Source organism: Citrus clementina, unplaced genomic scaffold, assembly GCF_000493195.1.
Source record: "Citrus clementina cultivar Clemenules unplaced genomic scaffold, Citrus_clementina_v1.0 scaffold_8, whole genome shotgun sequence".
NCBI lineage: Eukaryota > Viridiplantae > Streptophyta > Magnoliopsida > Sapindales > Rutaceae > Citrus > Citrus x clementina.
The window spans coordinates 20,634,469-20,648,035 of NW_006262022.1; the positions used below are offsets into that span (position 1 = coordinate 20,634,469).

The 13,567-nt window shown below is 34.4% G+C and overlaps 2 protein-coding genes across 2 annotated transcripts; both read right to left on the reverse strand.

The window, feature by feature from the left end:
* Positions 1–830: 830 nt before the first annotated feature.
* Positions 831–10,468, reverse strand: LOC18034327. The gene is made up of 14 exons (XM_024179903.1): positions 9,376–10,468; positions 9,114–9,248; positions 8,819–8,982; positions 8,480–8,690; positions 8,136–8,373; positions 7,924–8,011; positions 7,450–7,761; positions 3,089–4,250; positions 2,826–2,990; positions 2,537–2,709; positions 1,995–2,205; positions 1,671–1,908; positions 1,332–1,482; positions 831–1,236 (listed from the first exon to the last, which is right to left on the reverse strand). Exons 1-14 carry the CDS (start codon positions 10,466–10,468, stop codon positions 925–927), a joined length of 4,653 nt encoding a protein of 1,550 aa, XP_024035671.1. The 3' UTR covers positions 831–924.
* Positions 10,469–12,203: 1,735 nt separating this feature from the next.
* Positions 12,204–13,220, reverse strand: LOC112096460 (receptor-like serine/threonine-protein kinase SD1-6). Its single transcript, XM_024179904.1, has 3 exons — positions 13,132–13,220; positions 12,611–12,761; positions 12,204–12,515 (listed from the first exon to the last, which is right to left on the reverse strand). The coding sequence occupies exons 1-3, from the start codon at positions 13,218–13,220 to the stop codon at positions 12,204–12,206; spliced, it is 552 nt and encodes a 183-aa protein (XP_024035672.1).
* Between the last annotated feature and the right edge of the window lie 347 nt (positions 13,221–13,567).

Here is a 13,567-nt window from a genome sequence, read left to right on the forward strand (position 1 = left end):
AAAAAAAGAAATAATACTGATATATAACAGTATAATTTTAATTTTAATAAAAAATTCAAGTAATTTTTTTTTAGTTACTTCCTGATGATAAGATTCAGTAGTATAGTAATTTTAATAAAAAATTAAGACCCTTTTGTCTTTTTTCTTATGTAATTTAATTTTCAGTCAAGACCACCCTCCCATTTTAGTATAAACGCCTATACGAATGTACGTTTTACTCAATGTTTACATAGAAACAAGTCGTGCGCAGATGATTTGCCGTTCTAGTACCACTCTCGTATACTTGGTGGGATTCGGCTTTACCAAATTTGTAGCCTATATTGTACTTTAATGAGAAAATCAAATAATGTTTGAACAAATAATTTTCTTTTTTCTATATACTTTCTTAAAATGTATGGAGTGGGTAAAGTACAAATTGATTTTTTAGCCCTTTGACTCCTCCAAAATTCAAATTCAAATTAATGGTTAGTTAAATAATGCCACTTGAAAATCATTCGAACAAATATCGTAAAAACCATAATTTTACGAAGTCAAAGTTTCACTGATTATTGAATTATAGAATGTGCTATCATTCCTAGCTAGAATTTGTTTAATTCTATTAATTTACAATCATTCTTTATTTTATTTAATTAATTAAAGTGAATTTATTATGTATAAGTTTTATAACGGAATTGTACTGAACTTTTTATAATTTTTTGTCACGCTTGCATGTTTAACAGTTTAGTATTAATATTGATAGCACATAATATATAGGATTAAGAGAGATTGATTTCGAGTTGCCACAAGCTTTTTAGGATTGCATGCACAAGGCTTTAAAAACAAAGGGTGCATTTAATTACACCAAACGAGGGTGCATTTTTATGATGAAATAAAAACTACGTGCAGGGTTGTAAAAGTGGCTCCATAATTAGTGTACATTAACATTCATCTAGCTACCACCTCCGAAAATGATACATCATAAGCCGAGCATTTTTCCAAATTTGTTGTGGATAATAGTTCAATCCCAATTTCATCGACTTGTTTTGAGAAAGCAGGCTTCTTGGGAGTATTTATATTTGTGGTTTCATTCTTGAGCATTGAGGAAACTTCCAGCATTGAAGGTCTATCGTTTGGATTCTCCTGGACACACAACAAAGCTATCTCCAGACATCTCATTAATTTACACGGGGAATTTCTATCATCTAGGAATGAATCCACAAACTCCACGCCTTTGCCACCTTTCCACAACTCATATGCCTGAAATTATCAAGGACCATCTTGTTACATAATTTATACTTCTTAATTAAGTGCGCATATGTGTACTCAAGGTTACTATAGCCGAAGAAACTTACATGCTCTAGAATGCTTAAATTTTCATTGATGCCACATAACATTGAAAGCCTCTTTCCACTTATGATTTGTAGAAGTAAAACTCCGAAACTAAAAACGTCTGATTTGGTAGAGTATACACCTTTAGTGGCGTACTCAGGAGGAATATAGCCTCTGCATTCAAAATAACCAAGTATATATGAGTAAGGGATTTTGCAATTTAATAAATTTGTAAATTTTAAACTGTGGTAAAAGTCCATTATGCATTTTATTAAAGAGCTGAATTCCTTATTCGAAACCCAATATGTGTATAACAAACAGAAGCTTGAGTAACGGACATCATTTAGAAGTAATATACTTACATTGTTCCCACAACTTGTTCTGTATTCGCTTCAAGACTCTCTTTTGCAAAAATCCTAGCCATACCAAAATCTGAAATTTTAGGTTTCATATCTTCACTTAACAAAACATTACTGGCTTTCAAGTCTCGATGGATAATAGTCAGTCTTGAGTATTCTTGGAGGTATAAAAGTCCTTGAGTTATCCCTTCAATGATGTGAGCACGTTTTTTCCAATCCAAAATAAACCTTCTGATGGGATCTACAACAAATATATAGTTTTGGACAATAAATGATATGCAAATAAATTATATACACGATTACTATTAACTTGATTCCAGAACAAACCAAAAAGGTAGCAATCCAAGCTTTTGTTTGGCATGTACTCGTAGATCAGCATCCGTTCTTCATTGTCAATGCAAAAACCTAAAACTCTGATAAGATTTACATGTTGGAGTTTTGCAGTAAGCATAACCTCATTCTTGAACTCCTCAAATCCCTGTGTCGATGTTTTTGAGAGTTTCTTCACTGCTATCACCTCTCCACAGGGTAACACACCCTGCAACGCAAAAAAAATCACGTTCATATAAAGCTTTCACTAATTAGATAAGCTGGGAAATGTTAGTCAAACAATATGTTACCCTCCAAAGTTGAGGGCACCATTTTAAGTTCTTTAAGTCCCCATGGACGCAAAATGTTAAGCTCCTCTTACGGAATATGGATATGGGTAGAGATATCTTCCTAATAGGCGTAGATTTTTAAATTTTATGTTTTGGGCCTCTGAATTTTACTACGAGTGTATAAATTCAAACTTCCGATAGGATCCAAATTGTAGCATTGTGGATTGTAACAAATTACTATGTATGTACACACACACACATATATATTACCTTGTAAACAGGACCATATCCACCCTCCCCAAGCTTATTTCTAACTGAAAATCTCTCGGTGGCCGCCTCAATATCAGCCAAACTATATACTCTGAGGTTAGGAACATTTCTGTTAAAGTCTCCAGCTTCTGCTTCGTCATTTGCTCTCGTGTTTGATGCTTTAGGAGAGTCCTCTGTTCCTAACATCAACCAAGAGTAAATATTAGATAATTAATTAAATGTCAGTCTTAGTTACATGTATATGAATGAAATACATTCTTAATTATAATTGATAGCTGAAACTTGTCACCTTCAATTAACTTGAGCCTTTTCATCCTGTTGTATTTATATGCACAAAAGCCTAGAAGGAGTGTCAAAGCTGCCGCTGCGGTCAAAATGAGCGCCGAGGATAGACGCCGCTTATTACTATGTTCATCTTTTTCAGCTGAAGCAGAAGTAATCCTGTCTTTTTGTGCTGGAAATATGTATAGTTCACCAATTAATAATAACTAGCTAGAGATACCATAACAATCATTATTAATCAGAGAGAACAATTATTGCATAGATAAATACCTGCAGCCTGAGAAAGCACCCAATTATGATCATCATAATCAACTCGCCACACATAGTAACCAAGCAATCTCTTCTCTTTGGTATAGGCAATCTTAGCTCTAACAGCCTCCACATCATCAAAGCCAAACCAAATCTTCCCAATCGAGCAGTAATTCACCACATAAGTTGAATTGTACATAACTTGAACATTAGGACCATAGGTCTTGATGCGATTCTTGATTTCCTTATAAGTCACAACGCCGTTATCATGCAAAGCTGGTCCTGTTGCTGCTGCACCAATACCATTGTCCTCTGGTTTCACAAGCGTCCATGCATAGCCATAGAAAGGCAAAGACATAACCAACTTATCTGCCGATAACCCTCTCTGTATCCATGCCTTTAAAACCTGATCGGTACTTTTAGCAAAGCCGCCGCTACTTGAGCCATGGAGAGCCGCAGGTGGCGCAGTGAAGTTTGTTGACAAAGGCTTGTAGTAGTTAGCAGTAACTGCATGAACCCAATTCAAGTTTCGTTGCATCGAATTCAAAAGATATGAATTCGCTGGTGGTGAATAACGAAATCTTGCGGTCAAAATCAGCGGGGATTGCTGGCGACTAGAGTTTTTTGCCTCTAATTTTGTAGCAGCAATTCGCCACTCGTCAAAAAGTAAACCAATATTGAACATATCGGTGCTTGTGTTAGGAGCTGTCCAAGCAAAGTCTAGGCCCTGAAAGCCATAAAGCCTAGCCATTCTTATTGAAGAGTCGATGAAAGATTCTCTGTGAGAAGAATTTCTCACCATTGAAGAATAAATAGAATAGTTTGTATCCATTCCTTGTCCAATGGAGAGAAGTATAGTGATTGATGGGTTCTTTTTTTTCACAGTGTCTGCGAATTTGGCGATTTGATTTTCATCGGACGGTAATGATAAAGATAGCTGGTAAGTGGTGGAATTGATATCAGCAGAAGAGCAAATAAGGTGAGTGAAGAGATCATAATTTATGCCCGAAATGGTGGACACTTCGCTTAGATTCAAGTAACCGACCCTAATCCACGGTTTTGCTTTCGCGGGATGAAGTTCTGAATAGAGCAACGCGTGGAAGATGATGCTGATAATTATGGATGCCATTTGAGACTTTGTTAGGAATGGAAATGGATCCACAGGAGAGAAATTAAATAAACACTAGTTTCACAGTTCATTTGAGTTCTTATGTAAACTATTAACGCATAGGTTCATTTCGTTCCAAAAAAATCTTATGTGCTCCTGATAGGGACACATACATTGCATGTTAAGATGATGATAGGCTGAGAACTAAGATTTTCTTCCATCGCTTGGGTGACCTTTCATGAAGAAAAATGATGTTTTGATTTGCATTTGGTTAAACTGATGACATATTTCGGGCAATAAATATCAGTATTGTTTTATTAAATAATAAAAAAATTAATTTTACATGTACGTTGAAAGTTAATAACTTAATATTGCAGTCTTTTGAGCCTGTGTTGACGTTTATTCGGGTGTATTCGTTTATTATATATTCCCGTTTTTCTCCCCGTGTCTGTTTTGCTACAGTGCTCTTAAAAGGATAACATCTTTAATACACCTCAGAAGTAGTTAAGAAAGTCTTGATAAAAAACCAGACATTTTCTTTATACTCAAAAAGTAGTTATTGGACTAATTAAGATTCTAATCCCTTTAAGAAATATTCAAAAGGGGTTATTGTCACTACTTTAGTCCTTGTTGTTTTATTTCAAAAGTTATTTCACACTAGTGTTTAATATAAGATACAATACTACCAAAATTCTACTCAATAGTTTATTTAAAATAGTATTGACTATTAAAAATAAGAATTTACACTAATATTAAATTCAACAATTAGTAACATTATTTAAAATAATTATAGTATTTAAATGGTTATTTATCTTTATTAAATAAGATTTAACATAATCCTCTGCGACATTTTACTAAATAAGTACAGTTTTATATATAATTCAATCTAATCGTAAAAAATAATTTATTCCAATCCTACCTTCCAAACATAGACATAGTAGACAATGAGAGCATGAGTTAAGAGATTATAAATCATGGACCAAGGGACTAAAGATACGGACCTTGAGATCATATATCGTGGACTATTAGAGACTAATGACCGTGGACAAATCTTAGTACATAAAAAAGGGAATTTTAGTCAAATGTAGTTTGATATTAAGGAATTCAGCAAGCAAGCTACAAGAATATCCAAAAGCGTGTAATTTATGTTTAAGGAAATAAGTGGAGATAGAGATGAAATTGCAAATTCATCCCAATCTTAAGTGGTTTAATTCAAGATGTATGTTACCTACAAGCACAGTAAGCACGGTGATGTCTCTCTTTAACACAGGGGACACAACAAAAACACTGTTATTTTCTACCCTTTTAAAAAATTCCAATAATATGTACACGTTATACATACATGCATCACATACGTGCGTCGATCATCGATGTAAAACTAACAGCAAATTTCTAGTAAAACAAACATCATTACTTTTAGTAGAAGATATAAAAAATATCAATTAGTAACCATTAGAAAATAAAAATTTATGTAATTGATGCAGATAAATGGAATCAAGTAGTAACATTTCCTTCTCTTTGAAGAGAAAAGATTAAAAACAAAAAGGGGGGCGGAGCGCAAACATGACAATTTTTTTTATCCGCACATGCCATGATAATCGATAATCCGATATACCAACCGCGTCTAATTGTCTGAATTCTCCAGCTTATCAAGCTTGCTCAATTGCACCGACAGACACTGACCATGGGAGATTAATCACCACTCGCAGTATTAGATGCGTGAAGGACACATTCGCCAATAATTTATAGCGGACAGTAGCATTCCCCATGCCGCACGGAGAAAAATAGTTGGATTTGCGTAAGTTAAATTGACTTGACTCGAATGGTGGTGGTTGCTGTTAAGCGGTCAGTACTTCTGGCGACTGCTTGGCTTACACGCAGTTCTTGGGGGTGTCATTTGACTGTGAAAAAGAATTTTGGCTTTATTGATATCATGTTGGCTTTGGAATTTTGGATGGCTTCGTTTGGACCATAAGACACGATATCGTTCATAACACGTTAGCAGTCCTTCTCACGGGAGAAAAACTGGGGTGGGGGCAGATGTACCGTATCAACTGCCGTTTAGCAAGTCCTGCTCTCGTATGGAGTCACCACTTTGACCAGCACTTTATCCCTTATGGACCGATCCGGTGCGAGCAGGGATTGGTCTGGGTTGTGGTACGAGTTTAAAAGTGTCTCCCACAATTGGGGTCCACTCAAGACCACCTCGTGGTTCAGACCACAAACAAAATTGTCGTTTAGCAGATCATATGAGTCCTCAAAGTGTCACTTACAATTTTTTTTATTATAAATGACTGTCAAATAATTAATCAAAATTTTATTATTTACGGTTATAATTAGAATGATAAAAGTTGTACAGTTACATCCACATATAAGTTTATCTTTAAAGGATAGGGGCAATGAATATAACCGTATAAGTTATAACCTCATATAAGTTTCTTTCTTCTTATGGATATAACTGTATATGGGTGGCGTTATATAGTGCCCCACAGAGGCTCTTTAAAATTATTTTATGTACATTTTAAACATTCCCTCTTTATTGATTTGAAACACCAAAAATACCTCTCTTAAATTTTAAAAATATATAAAATAAAAAAAATTACATGTTAAAACTATGCTTGATGTCTCTAGCCTAACAGTTAGCACACGTATTGTACACTTTCACCTTTTTCTTCTCAAATTTTTTACTCCTCTTTTCTCTAATTCTTCACACTTCGCTACTATCTCTAGAAGCTTATTACTAATTTTCTGATCAAATTACTTATATAAGTACTCTTAGTTGATTATCACTTCTTTAATTTTTTTTGGAGATTTCTCTTAAATGAAAGAATTAAGGTTATGTTCTAGAAAATTTTTAACTCCCATATTATAGTTTTGATAATGAGATTATCCTTAAATTTTCAACATATGAAAATACTTCGAAACAACTATAAATGTGTTGAATGAAATATTCTAATAAATTTAGATTTTAGTACTTATTATTTATTAATTTTTTTTTAAATTACATTACTAATTACTACTTGAGCTTAGCCCTTGTGACATTAAATTGCTGATAGCGCCACTAAATGTAAGTTTTAAACTCATGTTCGATTTCTCCCATGTGTAAACTCTGCCTTTAATTTATTATTTAGTGATATTACATTGCATTAATTAATACAATACAAATTGTTTACTAACAGAGCCTCAAGAGAGTAATTTATTATTTAGTTGGCAAATTAAACAACTGCAGCAGTCACTAGCAGCTGGCCAAGAGCTAGCATAGATCAATTGTTCATCTACCTACCACTTGTGAAATTGTTACATCATTACTTGAACATATTTCCAATCCAATCGTGGTTTTGTTTTGTTCGTCTTCAAAAGCTTTGTTTGAGAAACTCGCAGGCTTCTTTGGAGTCATTATATCAGCTGTATTCTCATTTTCGAGCATCGAAGAAATTTCCAGTATAGAAGGTCTATCGTTTGGGTTCTCCTGAACACATAGCAAAGCTACTTGGAGACATGTCAATAATTTCCACGAGGAATTCGTTTCATCTAGTGATGGATCCATTAACTCCACGCCTTTCCCATTCTTCCACAACTCGTATGCCTGAAAACATCAAATATGTTATTGAGTTACATTCAATTGATTAGCACTATAATGTTTTGATTCAGTGTGTATTAGAAAGGGGGTTATGAAGAAACTTACATACTCTACAAGGCTTAAATTTTCATTTTGACCATATCGAATGAAAAGTCTTCTTCCACTTATAATTTGTAGAATCAAAACTCCAAAACTGTAGACATCAGATTTAGTGGAGTAGACGCCTCTTCCAACATATTCAGGAGGAATATAGCCTCTGTAGTATCGAGTAATTACAAATATTACTAAAACTATTTGACGTAAAAGATTAAGTTGATTGGTAAAGGTTCGACAATAATATTAAAGACAAGTCGGAAAAAAAAAGACAAATATATACTTACTGTGTTCCAACAATTCGATTTGTTTTTGCTTCAAGATCATCTTTCACAAAAATTCTAGCCAAGCCAAAATCAGATATTTTAGGTTTCAACTCTTCATCCAACAAAATATTACTAACTTTTAAGTCTCGATGAATAATTGTTAATCTAGAATATTCTTGGAGATAGAGAAGCCCCTGAATAATTCCTTGAATGATATGAATACGTTTTTTCCAATCCAAAATAAGCCTTCTGATGGGATCTGCATCAAATGTAAATATAGTTGGACGGTCAGTACCATTAGCATTTGGAGACGAGAAATGCAAATTGAGGCACAAAAATTAGAAATTAAGCAGTTAAGCACATACCAAAAAGGAAATAGTCTAAGCTTCGTTTTGGCATATACTCATAGATGAGCATATATTCTTGTGTGTCAATGCAAAAACCCAAAACTCTGATCAGATTTACGTGTTGAAGCTTTGCAGTAAGCATAACCTCATTCTTGAACTCCTCAAATCCTTGTGTGGATGTCTTCGAGAGTTTCTTCACTGCTATTATTTGTCCATCAGATAATACACCCTGCAAACACGCCCCAAAATGTTTTTTTTTAAAAGCACTATGTTCACACACACACACACACACAAACACACGTAGCTTGCACTAATTAATTAATAAGCTTAGAGATAACCAAGCTACCGATACATAACCTTGTAAACAGGACCATATCCACCCTCCCCGAGCTTATTTTCAATTGAAAATCTATCCGTGGCCACCTCAATATCAGCCAAGCTATATTCTCTGAGATCAGGATCATTGCTGTTAAAATCTCCAGCATCTGCTTGACTATTTGCGCTGTCCTTTGATGCTTTGGCTGAGTCAATTACGGTCCAATTAATATCAACCAAGAGAAAGAAAGCTAATTTAAGTAAATTGCCCACTTCTTCATCTGTGTTAAATGGAATAGAAGTAAAAATATTCCTAATCCCGTGCAGAAGAAGTTACCTTCTAATTTGAGGTTTTTCATCCAGCAGTAGTAATACAGCAAAAAGCCTATTAGAAGAATACAAGCTGTAGTTATAGGCAAAACAATTGCCCATAATAGCCGCTTATTTTGTCGATTCCTTTTATCCTCTTCAGCTGAAAAGTCAAATCACTTTGTGTTATTTAACCACTGATGGTCAAATAAAGATCTTAATTGAAGTCATTATGCAGAGAAGTGATCGAATGGGTAGCAGGCAGTGAGTGAGGCTTTGCATTTGCTTACCTGCAGCTTGAGAAAGCATCCAATAATGATCACTGGAAACTTCCCACACATAGTAACCACGTAGCTTCTTCTCCTTGGCATATGCAACCTTCACTCTAACGGCCTCGACATCATCAAAACCAAACCAAATCTTCCCAATCGAGCAGTAATTCACGACATAAGTTGAATTGTACATTACTTGAACATTAGGACCATAGTTCTTGATGTGATTCTTGACTTCCTTATAAGTCACAAGGCCATCATCATGCAAAGCTGGTCCTGTTGCTGCTGCGCCAATGCCATTGTCCTCAGGTTTCACAAGCGTCCATGCATAGCCATAGAAAGGCAAACATAAAACCAATTTATCAGCCGATAACCCTTCCTCAATCCATTCCGTGATTCCATATTCAGTATTAGAGACACTATTTGGATCATACAGAGCCGCATGAGCACCAGTAAAATTTTGCCACGTAGGGCTTGAGTATTCGGTAGTGATAACATGAACCCAATTCAAGTACTGTCTTATCGAGTCGACTGGATAAGCTGCTGCTGTTGAGAGTGGTGAATATGCGACCTTTGCTGTCAAAATCAACTGTGATTGGCTCGAGTTATTTCTTGCTTCTAAAGCAACGGCAGCTCGCCATTCTTTAAAGAGAATGCCAATATTGTACTTATCCCGGCTTGTGTTTGCCTGATTCCAAGACAGATCTAAGCCTTGAAAGCCATAAAGCCTTGCTATTTTTATTGAGGAGTCAATAAAGTATTTCCTGAAAGAAGGATTGCCCGCCATGGAAGAATAACTTGAATAGTTTGGATTATTGCCTCCTCCGATGGAAAGAAGAGTAGTGATTGATGGGTTCTTTATTTTGACAGTGTCTGTGAAGTTGGAGAATTGTTTTTCATCAGAAGGTGATAAAGAAAGCTCATAGGAAGTTGAGTTGACATCAGCAAAACCACACATAAGGTGAGTGAAAAGAGCAGAATTTACATCTGAAACGGGGAACCCATCGTCTGAATCCCAGTAACCAGCTCTGATTAAAGTTTGTGCCCTTGCAGGAAGCGATTCTGAAAATATAAAAATGTAGAGGACAAGAATGATAATTTTGGATGCCATTGTGGGAACCTTGATGCTTTGAGGCAAACCTAGTATGTGATTACATATATATGTACAGACACAAAATGTAATGGAGAAAATATCCGACACCGATTGAGATTTGTTATTGGACTATAATACAAACTTGAGGCAACTTTCAACTCATGAGCTTAGCTCATAAGTCTTTATACGATATCAAAGTCAAGTTTCGAAAGAGTGACTCTATACTACCTTTCAATTTAACAAAGAGAAAGAAAAGAGATCAACCTACACGTGGTAGGAAGATAGAAAAAGTATATCACATTGGCTAAGATTAATTACTAGGTTGATAATATAAGCTCAAAACAACACTCAGGTCCATAACAAGCTGTAATTTAATAAAGTTAGGTCAACTCGATATTTTATATAGTACGTCATGAGTGAGGAGGAGTTTAAGCTGCAAATCGCAGTCATGAGTGAGAACAAATTTGATTTTCTCAAGATTTTGCGTTTTGTACACGTTGATCATGGACTGAATCAAGTTAGAAAATATTTTCACAAGATTTTCCCTTCAAATTGCATGGATGGAACCATAGAGGAATACATCGAAAAGTTTGTCTTCTTGTCATGATGTTAAGTGATAAGATTGAAGCTCTTAAATTAAGCTATGACGTTTTACCTCCACTTAGCTTGACTTCTGAAGCTGAAGACTCATGCTTTTGCATTGACTTTGTTGGTATTTAAATGACCTCGGAGTCTTGGACGTGTTTCTGAAGCAATGCCATGGTCTATGAGTACATTTTTTTTTTTGGGTAAAAAAGGGAAAGTCTGTCGTTAGGAAAACATCCTGACAACGGGATGGTGAGGGGGGAAAAAAACAAATTATACACTTAATTATTTCCTCATGATAAGATTCAGTAGTATTGTAATTTTAATAAAAAATTAAGACCCTTTTGCCCTTTTTCTTGTGTAATTTAATTTTCAAACAAGACCACCCTCCAATTTTAGTATAAAAGCCTATACGAATGTCCGTTCACTTTGACTCAATGTTTACATAAAAACAAATGGCGCGCAGACGATTTGTCGATCTAGTACCACTCTCGTATACTTGGTGAGATTCAGCTTCACCAAATTTGTAGCCTATATTTTACTTTAATGAGAAAATCAAATATTGTTTGAACAAATAATTTTCTTTTTTCTATATACTTTCTTAAAATGTATGGAGTGGGTAAAGTACAAATTGAATTTTTAGCCCTTTGACTCCTCCAAAATTCGAACTCAATTTAATGTCAATTAAAATAATGCTACTTGAAAATCATTCAACCAAATATCGTAAAAACTATAATTTTACGAAGTGAAAGTTTCACTGATTATTGAATTATAGAACGTGCTATCATTTCCTAGTTAGAATTTGTTTAATTCTATTAATTTACAATCATTCTTTATTTTATTTAATTAATTAAAGTGAATTTGTTTTGTATAAGTTCTATATATGTAAAATTTTAAAATTCAGTGTTGAACTTAATTGTACTAAACCTTTTATAATTTTTTATCACACCTGCATGTTTAACAGTCTAGTATTAATATTGATAGCACATAATATATAGGATTAAGAGACATTGATTTCGGGTGCTACAAGATTTTTAGGATTGCATGCACAAGGGCTTAAAAACAAAGTGAGGATTTAATTACACCAAACGAGGGTGCGTTTTTATGATAAAATATAAACTACGTGCAGGGTTGTAAAAGTGGCTCCATAATCAGTGTACATTGACATTCATCTAGCTACCACCTCCGAAAATGATACATCATTAGCCGAGCATTTTTCCAATTGTGTTGTAGATAATAGTTCAATCCCAATTTCATCAACTGGTTTTGAGAAAGCAGGCTTCTTGGGAGTATTTGTATTTGTGGTTTCATTCTTGAGCATTGAGGAAACTTGTAACATTGAAGGTCTATCGTTTGGATTCTCCTGGACACACAACAAAGCTATTTCCAGACATCTCATTAATTTATAAGGAGAATTTGTATCATCTAGTGATGAATCGACAAACTCCACGCCTTTGCCACCTTTCCACAACTCATAATCCTGAAATTATCAAGTACCATTTTGTTACATAATTTATACTTCTTAATTAAGTGCGCATATGTGTACTCAGGGTTACTATAGCCAAAGAAACTTACGTGCTCTAGAATGCTTAAATTTTCATTGATGCCACATAACATTGAAAGCCTCTTTCCACTTATGATTTGTAGAAGTAAGACTCCGAAACTTAAAACGTCTGATTTGGTAGAGTATACACCTTTACTGGCGTATTCAGGAGGAATATAGCCTCTGCATTCAAAATAACCAAAAATAAGTACGTATATATAAGTAAGGGATTTTGCAATTTAATAAATTTGTAATTACATTGTGATAAAAGTCTATCCTGAATTTTATTAAAGAGCTGGATTCCTTATTCGAAACTCACTATATATATATATATGTGTGTGTGTGTGTGTATGCATGCATGTATGTATGTATGTATGTATGTATGTATGAATGATATGTATACGCGCACACATGTATGTACACATAAGTACATCGAGTAAACACATCATATATATATATTAAAATTCTGTATTAGCTTGGTCCTCATATACATACAAACATATAACAATCAGAAGCTTGAGTAAAGGATATCATTTAGATGTAATATACTTACATTGTTCCCACAACTTGTTCTGTATTCGCTTCGAGACTCTCTTTTGCAAAAATCCTAACCATACCAAAATCTGAAATTTTAGGTTTCATATCTTCACCTAACAAAACATTACTGGCTTTCAAGTCTCGATGAATAAAAGTTAGTCTTGAGTATTCTTAGAGGTATAGAAGCCCTTGAGTTATCTCTTCAATGATACGAACACGTTTTTTCCAATCCAAAATAAGTCTTTTGATGGGATCTACAACAAATATATAGTTTTGGACAATAAGTGATATGCAAATGAATTACATACACGATTAATATTAACTTGATTCCAGAACAAACCAAAAAGGTAGCAATCCAAGCTTTTGTTTGCATGTACTCGTAGACCAGCATCCGTTCCTCACTGTCAATGCAAAAACTAAAACTCTAATAAGATTTAAATGTTATTCAATTG